At 44.1% G+C, this 20,249-nt stretch overlaps 1 protein-coding gene across 1 annotated transcript in view; it reads right to left on the bottom strand.

Annotated features, from left to right (window-relative positions):
* The window catches only part of STT3B (STT3 oligosaccharyltransferase complex catalytic subunit B), a 102,211-nt gene extending 82,176 nt beyond the window's left edge, over positions 1-20,035 (bottom strand). The window contains exon 1 of the mRNA XM_001508622.5: positions 19,767-20,035. Coding sequence (XP_001508672.2) covers positions 19,767-20,020 — 254 coding nt within the window. The 5' untranslated portion in view covers positions 20,021-20,035. The remainder of the gene's footprint in view (positions 1-19,766) is intronic.
* Between the last annotated feature and the right edge of the window lie 214 nt (positions 20,036-20,249).

Genomic DNA, 20,249 nt, shown 5'->3' with positions numbered 1-20,249 from the left:
CAGGTTGGACAGACCCTGTCCCACATGGGCTCACAGTCGCAATCCCCATTTTAAAGATGAGGTAACAGGGAAAGAGAAGTAAAGTGACCTACTCAAGGTCACACAGCAGGCAAGTGGCTGAGCCAGGATTAGAACCCATGATCTGACTTCCAGATCCATGCTCTATCCACTACATCATGCTGCCTTCCATGTTCCCACCCAAACCCTGTCCTCCCCGATTTTCCCATCATTGTAGATGGCATCACCACCCTTCCTATCTCACAAGCCTGAGAGCTTTGTGCTATCCTTGATTCCTCTCTCTTTCAACCTACATATTCAATCCATCACTAAATCCTGCCAATTCCACCTTTACAACATCGCTAAAATCCGCCCCCTACTCTCCATCCAAACAGCTACCACAGTAATCCAGTCACTTATCCTACTCCCATCTTGATTACTGTATTCCCTTGCAGACCTCCCTGCTTCCTGTCCCTCTCCATTCCAGTCCATAATTCATTTTGCTGCCCGGATCATTTTTAGATAAAATTGCTCAGGCCATGTTTCCCCACCCCTCAAGAAACTCCCATGGTTGCCCATCCACCTCCACATCAAACAGAAACTCATCATTGGCTTTAAAGCGGTCAATCCCCTTGCCCCCTCCTACCTCAATTCACTACTCTCCTACTGCAATCCAGCTTGCACACCTCACTTCTCTGATGCTAAGCTTCTCACTGTACCTCAATCTCGTCTATCTGGCCCCGACCTCTTTGCTAACACCCCACCTCTGACCTTAAACACCCGCCCCTCCTCGAATCTGACAATTACTCCCTCCCCCTTCAAAATCTTATTGAAGGCTCATCTCCTCCAAGAAGCCTTCCCTGACTAAGCCCTCCTTTCCTCTTTTCCTTCTCCCTTCTGCATCACCCTTTCTCCCTTCATTCATCTCCCCCAAAGCCCCACAGCACTTAACTACACAGCTGTCTTCCCAACTAGATTTTATGCTCGTTGTGGGCAGGGAATGTGTTATTGTTATACTGTGTACTCTCCCAAGTGCTTAGTATAGTGTGCTGCACACAGCAAGTTTTCAATAAATACGACTGAATGAATGAATGAAAATGAAAGAAAGATACAAGATAATCAGGTTAGACACAGTCCCTGTTCCACATGGCGCTCACAGTCTTAATCCTTACAGTCTTAATCTTATCTGTAGTTTTCCAGATAAACCCTACTCCAGAACCAAAGATATTCCTAAGCCATTCACGGTCTTTCTGCCCTACTTTAGGGTTATAATTTTCAAAAAGGACCCAGTAGACTAGGTGCAGTGCCAACACCAGCAACAGCAATCGAAGAATGTTACCGCATAAGGAGACAACCACACCACCTTTTTTCAACATCTGTACATAATGGTTTTTGTGACCCTTGCTTTCAAAAATAGTTTCAGTACCAATTCTTTGTGTACTAAACAAGACATTCACTTATGGCCAGATTTTTCCATGACTCATATCAACGAAGCAGCATGGCCCAGTGGGTAGAGCACAGGCCAGCAAAATCTGAAGAACCTGTTCTAATTCCAACCCTGCCACTTGTCTGCAGTGTGGCCGTGCCAAGTCACTTATCTCTTGCCGAATTGTACATTCCAAGTGCTTAGTACAATGCTCTGCACATAGTAAGCGCTCAATAAATACGACTGAATGAATGAACTTCACTTCTCTGGGTCTCATCTGTAAAATGGGAATTAAAACTGTGTCCAACCTGAGTAGTTTGTATCTAACCCAGTGATTAGTACAGTACCTGGCACATAATAACCTCACAACCACCAGACAATCACTCTCCCCCCTTCAAAGCCCTACATAGGCACACCTCCTCCAAGAGGCCTTCTCAGACTAAGCCCCACTTTTCCTCAGCTCCCGCGTCACCCTGACTGGCTTTCTTTGCTCTTCCCCGGCTCCTCGCCACATAACACTTATGCATACATGTACATATCTATAACTTTATTCATATTGATGCCTGTTTACCTGCAATGATGGCTATCTCCCCTCTACACTGAGCCCATTGTGGACAAGGATTATCTCTATTGCTGTATTGCACTTTCCAAGCGCTTAGTACTGTAAGAAATTACTGCTCTGCACACATTAAGCACTCAAAAGATACGAATGAAAAATAAGCACTTAAATACCATTTTTGAAAATGCTATTTGTGTTCTATGTGCATAGCATTATACTAAGCATTTGTGAGAGTACATACAGTAGAGTTGATAGACATAATCCCCACCCTCAAGGATCTTATAGTCTGGAGGGGGAGACAAGCATTAAAAAAATCACAGATAAGGAAACTGGTAGAATATACGGTTATGTACATAACTAATGTGGGGTTTGGGATACGGTAAGGTGCTTTAGGGATACAGATCCAACTGCAAAGGCAATGCAGATGGGAGGGTGAACAGGATGGAGAAGTGAGGGGTTGGTCAGGAAAGGCCTCTTACAGGAGAAATGATTTCAATAAGGATTTAAAGATGGAGAGGGTGGTGACCCGTCATATATGAAGAGGGAGGGTGTTCAAGACCAGAGAGAGGATGTGGGCATGGGGTTGGGGACTAGATAGGCAAGATCGAGGTACAGTGATGAGTTTTCAATATAACCACATTAACTTTCTTCATTACATTTACAGACTGCAAGCACTTTGTGGGCAAAGAACGTCTGCCACCTCTGTAATATTGTACTCTCCCCAGGGCTTAGTACAGTGCTCTGCAGACAGTAAGCGTTCAAGAAATAACACCGTTTTGAATTTATATGTTCTAAAACAAAATTTCAATAACAAAAAGGGACCATGGTCAGCCTTGTAAATTAGACTATGCAGATTAATGCTTTCAGATGTATAATCTTACAGCAAGGAAGGCTATTCTCCAGTAGTACATCCATAGTAATGGAAATGGAGGTGACCATTCAGCCCATTAGCAGTCTCACAGGACTGAAACCAAGAGGCTCCAAGCTAAGAGGGAGGCCCTCAACAGTGCATGCTATTACCACTGCTACCAACTCCAGTTCCCATCAAAAGTCAACCTGAAGCACACCCACATAAAGAACGTTTTCCCCAAGCGCTTAGGACAGTGCTTTGCACAAAGTGCTCAATAAATATGAACGAATCATCCTCTTCCTCAAATCTGACAACTACTGGCCCCCCAAGCCTTACTGAAGGCACATCTCCAAGAGGCCTTCCCAGACTTAGCCCCACTTTCTCTCATCTCCCACTCACTTCTGCATCGCTTTAACTTACTCCTTTTGCTCTCCACCACCCCCAGACCCACAGCATTTATGTATATATCTGTAATTTCACTTATCTATATTGATGTCTGTGTTCCCCCGACACACACACCCAGACTGTGAGTTCACTGTGGGCAGGGACCGTTGTACTGTTCTATGCCAAGTACAGAGCACTGCACACAGTAAGCGCTTAATAAATACGACTGAATGAATGGATGCATTCTCCTATTGCAGCTCTAGTCTGCTGCCGAGTACAGTGTGCAGAAGGCAAACAGGAGCTGCAGTCTCAGTTAGCCCAGGTCAGTCCCAATAACCCGGGAAGGAGAAACAGTGTCTATAAGGAAGGAAACAAGGCCAAAGGATCTCTTCTCACCTGCTCTTTCTCCTGTCTCACAAACCCTTAATGATAATTGTGGCATTTGTTAAGCACTTACTACAGGTCAAGCAGCTCAGGGATTAATAGATCATCAAGTTCCAAGTGGGGCTCACAGTCTAAATAGGAGGGAGAACAGGGATTGAATTCCCATTCTGCAGGTGGGGGAACTGAGGCACAGAGAAGTGAGATGACTTGCCCAAGGCTACACAGCAGTGGAGGCTCTGGGATTAGAACCCAGGTCCTCAGACTCGCAGGCCCGGGGTCCTTCTGGGCTCTTTCCATTAGAACACACTGCTTTTCAAACCCTTGGCTGTGAAGGAGCTGCCCTTGTGGAATCACACAGGCTGCTTCCTTGTGACCTACTGTGCCAAAAGCCCCCTTACCAGCTGTTAATGGCAGCTATGCCCAGGGCATACATCTAAGTAACCAGTCGCACTGGGTTGGGAAAACATGAGGGAGAGCCAGGTGCCAATCATGATGCTTTATCATCAGATGCAGCATGACATAATGGCATCACATACACACTCCCTGCCCCAACAATCATGAGGGGTTATCAGGACCCTGTTTGCCCATCTTCCTCAAGCCAATAAAGCAGCAGCACAATAATACAGTACAGCTCCCAAAAAAGCAAAGTCAGAGTGTTACAACAGACTATATTTATTTAAGTGCTTTACAATGTACCAGGCCCTGTAGTAAGAGCTGGGACAGATACCAGTTACTCGGTTGGACACAGTCCCTGTTTCGCCTAGGGCCCACAGTCTAAATCCCCATTTTACAGAGGAGGCAGCTGAGGCACAGAGAAGCCAAGTAACCTGCCCAAGGTCCCACCAGAGTCAATAATAATAATAATAGTGGTATTTGTTAAGTACTTACTATGTGCCAAGCACTGTTCTAAACGCTGGGGTAGATTCAAGGTGATCAAGTTGTCCCACATGGGGCTCATAGTCTTAATCCCCATTTCACAGATGAGGTAACAGGCACAGAGAAGTTGGGTGACTTGCCCAAAGTCACACAGCAGGCAAGTGCTGGAGCCTGGACTAGAACCCAGGTCCTTTTGTCTCCCAAGTCTGCGCTGCATCCACTAGGCCATGCTGCTTCTCATAAATCATACAGAAATCATGAAGTAGAAGCAAAGACCTTGTGATCTCTTGTGGAAAAAAAAACAAAACACTAGTACGGAGTCAGACCTGATTCTATGTGCACCTCAGTCACTATTTTGCTCTACATGACCTTAGGCAAGCTTCAAGCTTTATGTGCTACAGTGGACACAATATTTTTCATACAGGAATGACATTAGGTTAAGGCTTGCCTATGAGATAGATGTACTATAGACCTTGATATTACTATTACTGTGAATGAGACAGCTGAAAAATGGAAGGTTAACATCAATTGTAAAGGATCCTTCATTTGGCTCAAAAACAGTTTTATTGTCTGATTTTAATCACTAGGCTTAATGTGCTTGAAACCACTAAAAATGTAAAAGATTTCTTAGTAAATTTTTCGAAGCTTACTTATCGATCTAATATTATGTTCATAGTCTAACAATACTAATTGATATTTTATTGTTACAAGTTATTGTAATCCATTTTCTCACTTCTAAAATACAACAGGCAATAAGAAGGAACAATTTAAGTTGCCACTTGGATCGAACTGGTGGATGTCTCTCAAAGATACCCTCCTCAGGCACTACTTCTCAATGAAGGAGATGAAGACCCATATTGGACAACTAACTTGAGCATTTGTTCACAATAAGATATGATCGCTTTATCAGTTCAAGTAGCTCTTAGGTTCTGCACTACTGCACAGCAGGTTACAGAAAACAGATAAAAAAAATCCTTCACAAATAAACAGAATTACTGTAAGGACTATGAATCTGGATGTGTAATGCCACACTTGAGAATTGCCTTTTAAATGAGACAAGAATTATAATACAGCTGGAAATTGATGGATAAAGAAATAACAATTTAAACTAATTGCTGATGCCACATGAGCTCTGAAACTAGAGTGGATCCTTCCTGCCCATTGGGGAACAGGGCAGCAGGTGCCTCCCACCTCACACTTCAACCCTTAAGGGAAGAAGAGGAGCAGGCCTGGCATACTACTCTTTCCTTTTTTGTGTTTTCAATGGTATTTGTTAAGTGCTTTCTATGTGCCAGGCACTGTACTAAACACTGGGGTGGATACAGGATAATCAGGTTGGTCAGTCTATGTCCAACGTGGTGCTCAGAATAAATCCCCATTTTACAGATGAGGTAACTGAGGCACAGAAGTTAAGTCACTTCCCTAAGGTCACGCAGCAGGCAAGTGGTGAAGCTGGAGTTCAAACTCAGGTCCTCTGATTCCCAGACCCACGCTTTGTCCAGTGGGCCATGCTGCTTCCTTAACAGCACATTCACCTTGATCATCATTTATTCTCCAACTCAACTCAGAACGGTAAGGAGCAGGCAAATATTGTTCAAGTTTATAAGGCAGTCTCTTCACTTCCAAAAGAAAAAAAAAAGCGTTTTGGCAGGGTAGTAATTTTTTATTTTCCCATACTCCAAATACTTCACCTCACTCTGAACTGCTTTAAAGTAGCAAGACTGTTGAAATAAATAAGCAATCCAAGATGAAATGAAAAGGAAAAGTTGGCAAAAGATTGCAAAAGTTTTTACTTAAAATGGTGATGGATATTTTAGCAAAATATAACCATCTTTTTCACATTCTCGTCTTATACAGTCGTTTCCTACTCATAGCAACCCCATGGACACACCTCTCCCAGAACGCCCCGCTCTCCACCTGCAATCGTCCTGGTAGTATATCCATAGACTTTTCTTGGTAAAAATACGGAAGTGGTTTACCACTGCTGCCTTCCGCGCAGTAAACTGGAGTCTCTGCCCTCGACTACCTCCCGTGCCTCCGCTGCCCAGCACGGGTGAGTTTGGACTTGTAGCAGATTGCCTTCCACTCGCTAGCCACTGCCTAAGCAAGGGATGGAATGGTTAGGCCTCCGCTTGACTCTCCCTTTCTTAGCCGAGACTGGTAGAGTACTGGAAACTATCCAGGTGCAATGCTGAGAGGGGGTTTTCACTTTCACACATGATACTAAGTTCATTTTCTAATACCTGAATAGAAAAACTGCAGTGGTGTTATGAAAACCTTAAGACTATTCTCATTACCTATTTCCAAACCTTAGCTTCAGTTTCATTTTATTAAAAACATTTTACTTTCATTAAAAGTATTGTTTGGAAAGTCTTCCTGGGATCCAAAAACATCTCTGTAACTCAAAGAATCTATTTTCACTGTTGCTTTTCTAACTCCTTGTATCAGACTTCCTCAAAAAGTGTATGTTACCCTATAGTGCAGCACTTCTCTTCCTGCCAGTGAAAGTGGGAGAGCCCCACTTCCCAACTGTGGAGGCACAGAAACATGGCCCTGCCTCACCCCACCCCACCCAGCCCCACTCCCTTCCCTCCACCCTGCCCATTTTCTAGCCTATGGATTTCCTATCCTCCTCCACAAAACCCATCCTCCTACCTATCTCTCATTTTCCCCTTTCCCCCCCCGCTGCCCCTCCCCTTGGCTTATTCTTTTATCTCATATTTTACTAACTGCTGGTTCTGCGGTCATCTCCAGCCCCTTCCTCAGCTTGTTCTTCCTAGTTCCCAGGGCTACAAAGCCAGGGATGCCTGTTCACTTGTTTTGTGTCTCCCCTTTTCTAGACTGTGAGCCCATTGCTGGGTAGGGATTGTCTCTGTTGCCGAATTGTTCATTCATTCATTCAATAGTATTTATTGAGCGCTTACTATGTGCAGAGCACTGTACTAAGCGCTTGGGATGAACAAGTCGGCAACAGATAGAGACAGTCCCTGCCGTTTGACGGGCTTAATTGTACTTTCTAAGCGCTCAGTACAGTGCTCTGCACACAGTAAGTGCTCAATAAATACAACCGAATGAATGGGTGGTAATACAGGCAGGACAGAGAATGGCAGAAGACGTTTGCAGGGTCAGAGTCCACCTGGGCACCTCCTCCTAACTCACCCCACCCAGGTCCACACTCCGGGGGGGGGGCGGGGGTGTGCACGCACGCATGCGTAGCACTATCAGGGAGATACGGGAAGGGGGCAGAGATGCACTGCGGAAATGAGAAACCCAAATTTTGATTTTCTTCAGGAAAGCAGGCCCATTTTTCCTTTAACTCTAAAACCCAAGATCACCCCTATTTTTAGGAAGATAGTGAATAGCAGTGCTCGGAAAACAATCTACTTTAGAATGCCCTTAAAGAAAATATTAAAACACAAGATTGGGTGGATGTTCCATCTTCCACAAATTTAAATTGTTTTACATGGCTTAATGATATTAAAAAAAAACAAGCCAATTGTATCTAATTACACTACTATTCTCTTTGAACTTCCACCAAGTTTTTTTCATTCTTAGTTAAGGAAACTCTCTAAGCCAATTTCAATGGTCCTTATCAGTTTGACCTATTCTCTTTGGCTTGTCTTTTCCTTCCACAACTGTTTCCCTATTATCTTGGCACCTACTTTCCAAAGGTACTTCAACTCAGTTTACTATGAGACAGTACCAAATAAAACGAGAGGTCATTTCAAAGACTAAAACAAGAAATGGGACTCTCATATCATGCACAATATGCTACACTGCTATTCTACATGACTGCTTGATTTCCTCATATTCCTCAAATTCCCATCCAAACCCCATCCTCATCCTGACTTACCCATCACTGTAGACTGCATCACCATCCTCCCTGTCTCACAAGCCCATAACCTTGGATTTATACTCGACTCATCTCTCATTCAACCCACATATTCACTCTCACCAAATCAACCTTCACAACGTTGCTAAAAATCCACACTTTTCCTCGTCATCCAAACTGCCACCAACGTTAATCCAAGCACTTTTCTTATCCTGCTTTGATTAATGCATCGACTTTCTCGCCAATCCCCCGTCTCTCCCCACTTCAGTCCACTCTTCATTCTGTCGTCCCGATCATTTTTCTACAAAGCCATTCAGCCTGTGTTTCCCTACTTCTCGAGAACTTCCAGTGGTTGTCCGTCCACCTCTGCATTAAACAGAAACGCCTTATCACAGGCTTTAAAACACCCAATCACCTTGGCCCCTCCCTGATTCCCTATGACAACCCAGCCCGCACCTTTCATTCCTCTAATGCCAACCTGCTAGCTGCACTTTGATCTTATCTATCTCGCCCCTAACCCTTCAGTCCTGCTTCTGGTTTGGAACTCCCTCCCTCTTCACAACTGACAGGCAATTACTCTCCCCACCTTCACAGCCTTATTAAAAGTGTAATTCCTCCAAGAGGCCTTCCCCGACTAAATCCCTTTTTTCTCTTCTCCCACTCCCTTCTGTGTCACACTCATACTTGGATTTACCCCCTTGATTCACCCCTCCCTCAGCCCCATAGCACTTATGGATAAATCTGTAATGTATTTATATTAATATCTGTCTTCGCCTCTAGACTGTAAGCTCACTGTGGGCAAGAAATGTTTGCCAACTCTGTTAGTGTGTACTCTCCAAGTACTTAGTACGGTGCTCTGCAAACACCTTTGAAATTCACCAGCATATCTAGATTTGTCTCACGGACCCCACATTCTCTTAGCTATAGCCTTCTCCTGTTCTTGAGAGTAATAGTGATGGGATAGCAAATAACAATGCCAGTCTGCTTCAGAGGTAGGAGACCACGTTCCAGGCTAACTCCTATATTGGCAGCCGAAGTGAACAAGGCAGTGAAGTCCGTCAGTGCCACCTACAGTATCACAGCAGGTCTTAGCTCGGCTCAAGTTTTAGAGGCTAATTTAGGGGCCGTAATTTAATCAAATCAAAATCCCAGCTGCAGTCTTATGAACAACGTTATAAAATATTTTCACTGAATATATCAATAGTGGAATACCTATTCATCCAAAAACTTAATTATCCAGAATGCACGGGATTGAAGCCTGCCCATTGAGCTGTATACTCCAGAAAATTTATTTTTTTCCCGGTATCAGAGATTAAATTTACTTTGTTTAGGTTTCTGAGACTGTAGTTTATTCATTCATTCGATCGTATTTACTGTACTGTAAATACACTGTACTAAGTACTTGGAAAGAACAATTCAGCAATAAAGAGAGATGATCCCTGCCCACGCCGGGCTTACAGTCTAGAAGGGGGGAGACAGACATCATAACAAGTAAACAGGCTTGTAAGTAAACAGATGGGAGAGTGGAGTCTATATGGTCCTTGTTATATCACAACCCTTCAGCAACCGAACCATTGTGGAGGAGGGGGGACACTTTGGGAATGTACCAAGTCCACCACGCATATTAGGTAACCCCAACCAAACCAACTCTCATCTGAGCAACAGCTTTATGTTTTGCTCTGATGAAGGTTATGAAAGTTTAGGTACACTAGAGTTTTTTCAGATGCAGGGTCCAGATAAGAGGGGTTTTTTTGTTTGCTTTATTTCTAACATGTACATAGGAGAGGCACTTGCAAACAGAGAACTATGCATTAATGCCTCCACGATGTTTTAACCAAAACTAAAATAACTTTAGATGTTATGATATAATTAGCAAATACTAGATTTTTAGTACATTCACATAGGTAAAAGGCACACTACTGACCATTGCACAAAAGACATTACAAAATTATAAAGCTTAAAGCTGTCATCCAGATGAGTTACAACTGCAAAGCCTAGATGTTAGGCAATCTGAAGCAATGCCAACACTAAATAAAGACTTATCAGGGTTTTTTTTAGCTAGATGGAACATTCAAAGTATCCCTTCAGAACGTGCTTTTATAAGTCTCCAGAAATTGTTTTAAAAATATCTCCCACCCTCACCTCCTTCCCCCCGACATTCATTACACGGTAACTATTTCCCGTCAAGATTTAATCGCTTATGAATCAAAGAAAAATAAGGCAAATGTCAAGGAAAACAATATAGAGTGCTTTCCTAACAGGAATCCGGCTACAGGAAGAAAAGTCCACTTAGAAGAATGCGGACTAGGAAATTAAAATTTTAGGTGGGAATCTGATTCTGGATTACAGTCGGAAAACTTTTAGTATTTTACATTCAGCTGCCACGTCTCTTTCTTTAAATATTTTATTAAGATCTCTTTTCAAAGAATATTTTACATTTCAAGGGAGTACCTACTCCACCCTCAGGCGACTGCATTAGGTCCATGTTTCAGCTACGTTCACCTGCAGTTTTAAGCACCAAGGCAAAGAGGAGGAAACAGCAGCTTTTGAAGCTGGGCCAGGACCTTCGGGTGTCAGCCAGTATCAACTGAACTTCTACTGACTCTAGGATGGGCATCTTTCTGGCATTTCAGTTGGTTTGTCCCCTACTAGGTTCTGATATAGTACTGAACATCATCTTCATGTCTGGTATGTTTCAATCAGTGGAGTCTGCTGAGTACCTACTGCATGCTGTGCAATGTTCTAAGTGATTGGAAGAGTACAATGGAGGTTTAGAATCTAAGGGTGGGGTGGCAAGGATACACAGGAGGTAGTACAAGAACATAAGAATGAAATAAATGAAGAACATGCATGTGTACATAAGTGCTGGTGATGGGAATACATCAGCATGACAAACGGGAATTGAGTTCATGCGATTTAATCAGAGTAGGGAGAGGGTGGGGTTTTAGGACGGCTTTGAAAATGGGGAAAGCTGGAGTCTTTAAGATCTGGTTGGGGAAGCAGTTCCTGGCTTGGAAAACGATATATGAGGTAGGAGGGAAAATCATAAGTGATGGACAGTTAGACGGTGACCTTGGAACCTTAAAAATATCCAGCCTCCCTCCACATGAGTGTCTGACCCACTGTTCCTGCCTTTATGATGGCCAGGATTGCTCCACAGCAATGGAGGGGACCAGGCCCCCAGCCCCCGACCTCAGGCTTGGCAATTATATAGGTTCTGCAAACTTCCCCAAAGAACTTTTTCATGGCCGTCCTTCTAATGCCCATATCTCACAACATCATATAAGGTGCAGTCGGCAGGGTGACTGCGAGGGGTCATCCTCACCCCATCCCATCAGCCACGGGGTGTGCCACTCACTGATTCTGGGCAGATGAATTTGGCCACTAGCAGGCAATAATCCTTTTCAATTTTTATTCTCCCCTGCTCCCCATGCTGCACCGGTAATATATATATTTTAATTGATTTTATATACACACACACACATATACAGAGAAGCAGCGTGGCACAGTGGAAAGAGCCCGGGCTTGGGAGTCAGAGGTCATGCCGCTTGCCAGCTGTGTGACTTTAGGTAAGTCACTTAACTTCTCTGTGCCTCAGTTACCTCATCTGTAAAATGGGGATTAAAACTGTGAGCCCCACATGGGACTACCTGATCACCTTGTATCCCTCAGCGCTTAGAACAGTGCTTTGCACATAGTAACCGCTTAACAAATACCACCATTTATACACATACATAGATAAAAAAATCAATTAATGGTAATTATTGAGCACTTAGTATGTACACAGTACAATTCAACAGAATTGGTAAACCCTTCTCTGTCCCCAGAAGTTCACAGTGGCAAAAAGGTTGAAACCACATTTCAGGCCCAATGCTCTATTATTTTTTTTTAAAGTATCTTTGCCTGTCACAACAGTATTCTGATACCACTTCAAACCCAAATCTTGTTAAGATTGTACTAAGTGAAATTGAAGCTCAAAGTTGAAGAAATAGCTGCATGAAAATTTCTCTTGATTACAATGTAAGAAGATTTAAATCTACCCAAGAGGCTTTGTCATTAGGCTATTAGGCAAGTTTCTAAAGGAGAAGAGCCAAATGCAAGTGACGAACAGCTGGCAAAAAATATTAAATGTAATGTCTTCTCTGCTCTAATCTTCTAGATTTTTACATAACTAAAAACTAAAAAACTATCAGGAAGAAAAATGAGTTGGGATGTCTTCAAATTTGAGCCGATAACAGAAACGATCAAATTACAGGAACGGCTACAATATCGAGGTCAAAAAAGTAAAGAGAAAAGGCAAAACTGTTTGGAAGGATCCGAATTGATTCTTAACTCTGTTGACCTGACATGTACTCACTCTCCAGTTTATCAAATTTCACCAGAATGGATATGAAAGAGTCAAAAGGAAGGAGGTAGGAGTTTTTGCTGTTATTGTTAGCTTTTTATGGCACTAATTCTGATTTGAGAGTCTGAGGCAGCAGTATGAAAAGTACTATGGGCTTAGGAGTTGCCTAGGGAACTAGGCCTTCAGAAGCTTTTTAGTCAAATCCTTAGGAGTGAGAGCTAGTCTTATTTGCGCTAAAAACCTTTCCTAATAAGATCCAATAGCTACACAAAGATTGCAGCATTTAGAAAACATGACAAAACTTTACATCCCTTTACTGCCACGAGAGGTCATAGAAAGCTGCCAAATTCCCCAAGTACCACAAGAAGAATGCTTCCTCCACTCCCGACACTCAGTCCTAACCCAAGTCGGCGTAAAGCAGGCTGAATTCGACCATTCCGGTGCTCTAAGGGCTGAAGAGTTGTGCACTGGTTGTAGTCGCAACACAAAGAGAAGCATAAAATGACCAATTTAGGGTCACAGAGGTAGAAAGAGTAGATTTGGCCAAGGGAAACCCCTGAGAAGTCCTGGCATCCTCCTCACGGGCCAGGCATCTTCAGGGTGACCCGGGACTCATGCAGCGACAGCACATTCTGCTCGGCCTCTCACCTGACAGGAATACTGAGGGAAATGCACCCAGACATATGCGTACATTCATACACACATATATATTTTATATATATATATATTATTCCATAATATTTATAGTGTACTCTCTCAAGCACTTAATTTAGTACTCTGCACAAAGTAAGCACTCAAAGACGATTGACTGAAGGACTGGAAACCACCAGGGACCGTGCCAGCCTCCCACCTCCCCATCCTATGCCTTTGCTCCTGACGAGTCCTGCAGCACGTTGCCGCCCCTGTGGATTTGAGAAGGTCGGGAAGTCTTTGGTTGTGACTGGACTCTAGGTGACCACCGGGATGGCTGGATTCTGAGCTTTCTCTTTCATGGTGCTTCCATCTTTCCTTCCATTATCTGTTACCAATCTCCTTTATCTCTTTTATGGATAGATTCCAAGTCCCTGGAGAACCATGGACTGTCTATTCTCACCTGTGTTTTTTTTCCGTGTTCCATAAGCCATGTTTTGTACACAGTAGGTGCTGAATAAATACAACTACTAAAAATCCCCTAAATAGATAAGTATAAGCTCGTTGGGGGCATGGAATATGTCTACCAATCCTCCAAAGTGCTTAGTTGGTGCTCTAAACACAGTTAAGTGTTCAATAAATATGGCTGATTGATACATGCAGAAGGGTACAGAGGAATGGCATGACCAGAAAGGTGAACGATTAATCAGGGGCAAAGGCAGACCCATTTATTTCCAGAGGACAGCTGGGAGGGTCTATGACTATAGGCAAGGCTCGGGGCTAATACAAAAGGAGCAAATGCCAGTTACAACTTTTCTAGAATAATCACAAGGTCCAGAGCAATAACATTATCTGCACATATTGCCACACCTCCACTCCAGTGTTACATTCTTCATGATCATAATGTAGTCACTATGGTATTTTTCACTAAGGAAAAAAAGGCACATCAAGTTGTCATCAGAAATCATCAGCTCTCCACGACAGAAGAATTTTAAGTTTAAGTGTCTTCTCTTCAACTGCTATAACAAAGCACATTATTCTTGACTATTTCTCTAACTTTTCCTCATGTTATGGAACACCAATTCTTTCGGGAGGCAGGGCCACATACTTGTTGTGGGGACAGAGGGTGAAGGGGATCTAGCGACAAAGGCTGAAGGGAAATTATCTCCGTCATCTCATCGGACGTCGTGTGCCTACCTGTTTTTGGAAAGCTTCAGTTCTTTCAGAGAATAAAATGAGTGAAATTCAGGCAGTTGGAAAGTTAAAGTACACTGAGGCACTGTAGACAGCAGGCCTACTAGGGTTTAAAATACAACCTGGTAGAACATACAGGCGCTTAGTTCAGTGAACGCTCAACAAACACGATTGAATGAATGAATGAATTAAAAACCACAGATGAGTGGGAATAAAACTATGCTAGGAAATTGGAAAACATAGTTTTTAGCTCTGGTCCACAGCTATTAAATTGGCCAGTTTCTCACTTGTCCATGGATTCCACCTCTTGGCTCAATTTGCCTCAGAGAGATCTTATAAGATAAAATATATGCAAGTATTTGGGAAATAAAGACACCGAGTAAAGACATTTTTATTATGCAACAGAAGGCCACTAGACTCTAAACTAGTCACTCTAATTACACTGACCTGATTAACTTGTATCTACTCCAGTGCTTGATGCATAGTATGCATTTAACAAATACCACAATTATTGTTAGGAACAGGAACTAACCTTTTATATCTAAATTAACTGATGACTGCCAAGCTCAGTTAAAGAGCAATGTAGGAAGGGAATCAGATAGGTAAATATTCTAAAAAATAGATCTATTTTCCTTCCGTTAAGACAGGGTACAAAGTACACACAAATCAAAGACATTAAAATACATTTAAAACAGATCTGAATTTCGTATTTGGAAGGTAGTGCACTGCAGCCTAAACAAAGTAAGATACAAGGGCTGTGAGTTATAATCATCTTTCTGCCATAGTTTTTTTATGTATCCAGGGATAGGACATTAGCCTCCTCATGTTTCAAAATTATTTTGTATGAAAAGAGACTACCAGCAAGCAACTTTAAAAAGTTATAAAAACAGTACCACTTCCATGGTACTCTCAAATTCAATGCATTTAAGTGATGAATAAACTGGGTAACCACAACATTGTAAAGAGCTTAGGCAACTGCAGAAAGTTGAAATCATATTACTGAAAAATAAATCTGAGCAAGTAAAAAATCATATGTGGCTTAACTGGTTTGGCAGCTAAGTGTTCATCACTATTAGTATTACTACTACTACTAATAATAATATTTGTTAAACACTTACTGTGTACCAAGCACTGAACTAAGTGCAGGGGTAGATAGAGGGTGATCAGAGCAGACCCAATCTATATCCCACAAGGAGCTCACAGTCTAAGACGGAGGGAGAACAGAGGTTTTTATCTCCATTTTACAGATGATGAAACTGAGAGAGAGAAACATTAAATGACTTGCCCAAGGTCACCTAGCAAGGAAGTGGTAGCAAAACTGTGATGAAAACCCCAATCTTCTGACTCCCAGGTCCCAAAACTGTAATGAGAACCCAGGTCTTCTGACTCCCAGATCCCATGTTCTTTCCACTAGACCACTCCAGATCGGTGTTCTTTCCACTAGATCACACTGCTTCAAAAGACACCTTGCTCAATTTAAATATTAATAAGGCACAAAGGTGTGGCAAGTTATGGAAGGGTGAAAAATTATATTCAGTATACTTCAGCAAACTCTCAGTCTAGCAATCAAAATCTCTTCACTAGACTACCTTGCTATTCTGAAGTACTAGAATTGTGTCCAGAAAAAAGAGCAAGAGGGCAATGAGAAAATGAAAAAGAAAATGAGTTCCTGGGCTCACTGACTGGCATACACATTAAATGTTATTAAAGGTAGACTTTAAAGGAACCTGGTCTAATGAGATAGAAGTAGAAATATTTAGGTTCTAGGCCCAACTCCACAACTGACACCCTCCTATGAGAGTGAACAGGGGAATAACTTAGAAATGCTATCACCTGTGAATATATGTATAATCTACATATATATACGACGATTATACCAACTTCCCATTTACCTCCAACACCGTGCAGATGAGCCATCTAAAATGGTTTGGTACTCTTTACGAAAGTTGCTAAATACAAAACACTAGTCCTGAACACTCCCGATGCTTTAAAGAAAACAAATATAAAAGGGAAGCGGAGGAAGAAGGTTTTGTCAAAATTTTCAACAGAACATGGTTCAGTGACAGGTTTCATCTACTTCTCTTATTTGATAAATCTGAGGACTTAGAGTATTACATTCATTCTAAAGCCTCCCACCATTAGTCAACTTCAGATTGGATAAAAAATCTGCAATATTTACAAAAATTACTAAACGAAATACTCATTTTGTTAGTATCTTTAGAAAAAAATTAAACTAGGTGGACATGACAATAACCGTATGTGCTGTACTAAGGAATAACAATCTGTTCATGGTTTTTCTTTTCCATAAAGCAATAAAGGTAAAATCAAAACAAAAGTGTGTATGTGGAATAAAAAAGCCTTGCCTTTCAAAGACATTTTTAGGTGAAAGGGTAATCGATTTTTATTCCAAGAGGCCTTTCTGGATTAATCCCTCTCCCTTCTGAGTCTAAGCCTTTGAGGCATTTGGTATTTTCCCCACCTCAATCCCACAGCACTTTTGTACATAGCTATTATTTACTTACATTAATGTCTACCTTCTCCCTCTGGACTGTATGCTCATTGAGAGCAGGGAGCATATGTACCAACTCTTGGTGTACTGTGCCCCCCTCCACCAAAGCACTCAGTACAGTGGTCTGCACACAGTCAGCGCTCAATACACCACCACAGATGGACAAACTGATTCTTCCTAAACTGTGCTTACAAAAACTGCACATTTTAAAAACTGACACAACTGGGCCCAAAGTATTCTTTTGGACACTATGGTAACCACGAAAAACTTTCCAGAATGGTATTAGTCAACATTAGCTAAATTTCTGGACAACTTGTTCCAAAATAATCCTGTTTACAAGCAAGATAAATCACAAGATATTTTTTACTGTTCTCTCATTTTCAGGTATGAAAAATGTTGCCACTCAATTTCAAGTGCATTAACAGGCAGTAACTTTGAATTGTAGTTCTCCCGTTTGATGAAAAAATATGAAGTTTTTTTTTTTTTAAAGGAAATACCCCTGCCTAATCAAACCTTCTAGTGACTCTAAAAGTACCGGGGAAAATAAGACGGACAGCTCTAACAAAATGGCACTTGTTTCCTTTTTTCCCCATTTTACTTCAATTTGAGTTTGCTGATTGTAATGCTTAGAGAAAGTGCTAATCCTGCCTAGTTAAATCTTCACGTTAGTTCATTCATAATTCGTAGCGATTTTAAGTGGATGAGAAAAATATTCTATCACGGTAGAATCTAATATTAAAAAGAATGAGAATCCTTCCCCACTGGGAAAAAAAAACCCTCTTAAATTTACGCATTTAGGGACCAAGTAAGGAGACACCCCACAGTAATTAGGAGTTTTACCTAAAGCGATTTCCTGAGTGTCGCTACCTCTGGTGTTAGCGTGGATGATGCATTACAAATGTCCTTCTCTACATGGCAGTTATGAATTTAAAGTCACGATTTTAGTAGGTTTGACTTCCTACCGTCTTCTCAAAATAAACTCCGTGTCTATCAACGTAATCTCCCGCCTTCTGCCTCCAATTCCCCTGAAGCGGAGACGTCAAAATGCAACGGATCCTCCCGGGATGGGAATCCTTGAAACCTTCCTAATGAGAAAATGCCGAGCCGGGCCCAAACTATAACGCTTCTCGACACCTTCTACATCTCGGCCTGCCTTTTTTTTTTATTATTATTATTATTATTAACGACGATGGAGGTGGGTCCCTGATGTGGGATTTTAACTTTGCAGCTAGGTCCCACGTCGAAAACCTCCACGAACGCCAAGCGAACAGGAGGCCCGAAATCTTGGCAGGGTGAAGAGGGTCCGACAGCGGGGCGATGATGGGGTGTGGGGGGTGTTTTTTTTGGGGGGAGGGGTCCCAGGCTGGCACTCCCCCACTCCACATTTGCAGAGATGGTGTCCAGCTCCCCTCCTCCCTTACCGTTGTCTCTGCTGCCCATAAAACTCGCTGCGGACTCTCATAAAGGAACTAATGCACCCATTTCGGGGTTGGGCATGGAACACACCGTCTAGAGGCGACAGTTTGGATTAACAGAGTGATGATTTCAATAATAAAAGAAAAAAGGCGCGCACACACCTCACATATACACACCGCACACACCCCCGGAGAATGAGGAACGTGAGATTGGGGGTCCCCCGAATACAAACGATCCGGTTGTGGGGCGGTGCGGGCCTGTCCTTCTCTCGGTGTCCCCTTCCCCTCCCACCGAGGGTGGGCCGCCGTTGGGGCCCGCGGTTCCTCCTGCCAAAGTTGAGGCCGGTGGGGGTGGGATCCCGCAGCCGAGCCCCTGCGGGACCCTCCCTCCCTCCCGCACAAGGGGCAGGGTCCCCGCAGCTCGGGGGGTGCGGGGGCTCCGGTGTGTGCAAGCCTCCGTGCGGGTGTGCCTAGGCCCCCGGGCATGTATGTGCATATGTGTGCGTCCACGTAGGCATGTGCGTGTGGACGTGTGTGCATGCGTGTGGTCAGGTGTGCGTGCATGCAGACATGTGAGTGTGGACGTGTGTGCACCCATGTAGACCTGTGTCCTGTATCTAACCCAGCGCTTAGTAAGGAAGTGCTGCACATAGGAAGCGCTTAACAAATACCAACACTATTATGTGGGCGACCATGTGCGTGTAGACGCGTGTGGTCATGTGTGCGTGCATGGAGACGTGTGTGGGCGTGTGTGTATGCATGTCGACATGTGTGCGAGCATGTGGACGTGTGTAGCCATGCGCGCATGCATGTCGACCTGTGCGTGCGGACATGGGTGCGAGCATGTAGGCATGGGCGTGTGCATGTAGGCATGTGAGTGTGGACGTGTGTGCGAGCATGCCGACATGTTTGCATACCTGTAGGCATGTGAGTGTGGCCGTGCGTGCATGCATGTAGACATGTATGCGGGCATGTAGACATGCTTGCATACTTGTAGGTATGTGAGTGGGGACGTGCGTGCATGCATGCAGACATGTATGCGGGCACGTAGACATGCTTGCATACTTGTAGGCATATGTGGACGTGCGTGCATGCAGACATGCTTGCATACTTGCAGGCATGTGCGTGTGGTCGCGTGTGCATGCATGTAGACACGTGCGCGTGCATGTAGGCATGGGCGCGTGTCCGTGTGTGCATGCATGTGCCGCGGTGTGCATGCATGTGCCGCGGTGTGTGTACACACCCTCCCCTTTTCCCTTCCCCGACCTGGGTCCCCTTCTCTCTCTTTCCCCGCCCCCTCCGCGCCGGGGCCTCGTCCGGGGGAGGGAGCGAGGGAAGGGGGTGTCCGGCGGCGGGGCGACTCACCAAGGGTCGAACTCGTGGATGATGCTCTCGAAGCGGATGACGGCGAAGAGGCGGGAGCTGAAGCCGGCCAGCCAGGCCAGGAAGAGGACGGTGAAGGAGAGGAGCGACTGCCACCCGGCCGGCTGCGACAGGCCCCCCGAAAGTCCCGCCGCCGCCGGCCCGGGGACCTGGGCGCCGCCGGCCCGGCTGGTGGCCGGCGCCGACGAGTTGGCCGACGATTTGTGCTTGCTCTCCGGGGCCGACGACTCCGCCATGTTGCAGGCTGCTGGGGGGGGGGGGGGGGGGAAGGGGGGGAGGAGGAGGGCAAGGAGGAGGAGGAGGAGGAAGAAGAGGAAGAGGAGGAGAAGGAAGAGGAGGAGAAGGAGAAGGAGGAGGAGGAGGGGCTCCCGCCCTCACGTTGGCGGGGACGGGAGGGCGGCGGGGCTTCCCCTCGGCGATGCCCGCGCTTTGCAGGCGGAGGCCTCGTGCGCCCCGCGCGCCCGC

Source organism: Ornithorhynchus anatinus, chromosome 8, assembly GCF_004115215.2.
Source record: "Ornithorhynchus anatinus isolate Pmale09 chromosome 8, mOrnAna1.pri.v4, whole genome shotgun sequence".
NCBI classification, from domain to species: domain Eukaryota; kingdom Metazoa; phylum Chordata; class Mammalia; order Monotremata; family Ornithorhynchidae; genus Ornithorhynchus; species Ornithorhynchus anatinus.
This window is presented reverse-complemented; position numbering and strand designations above follow the sequence as displayed.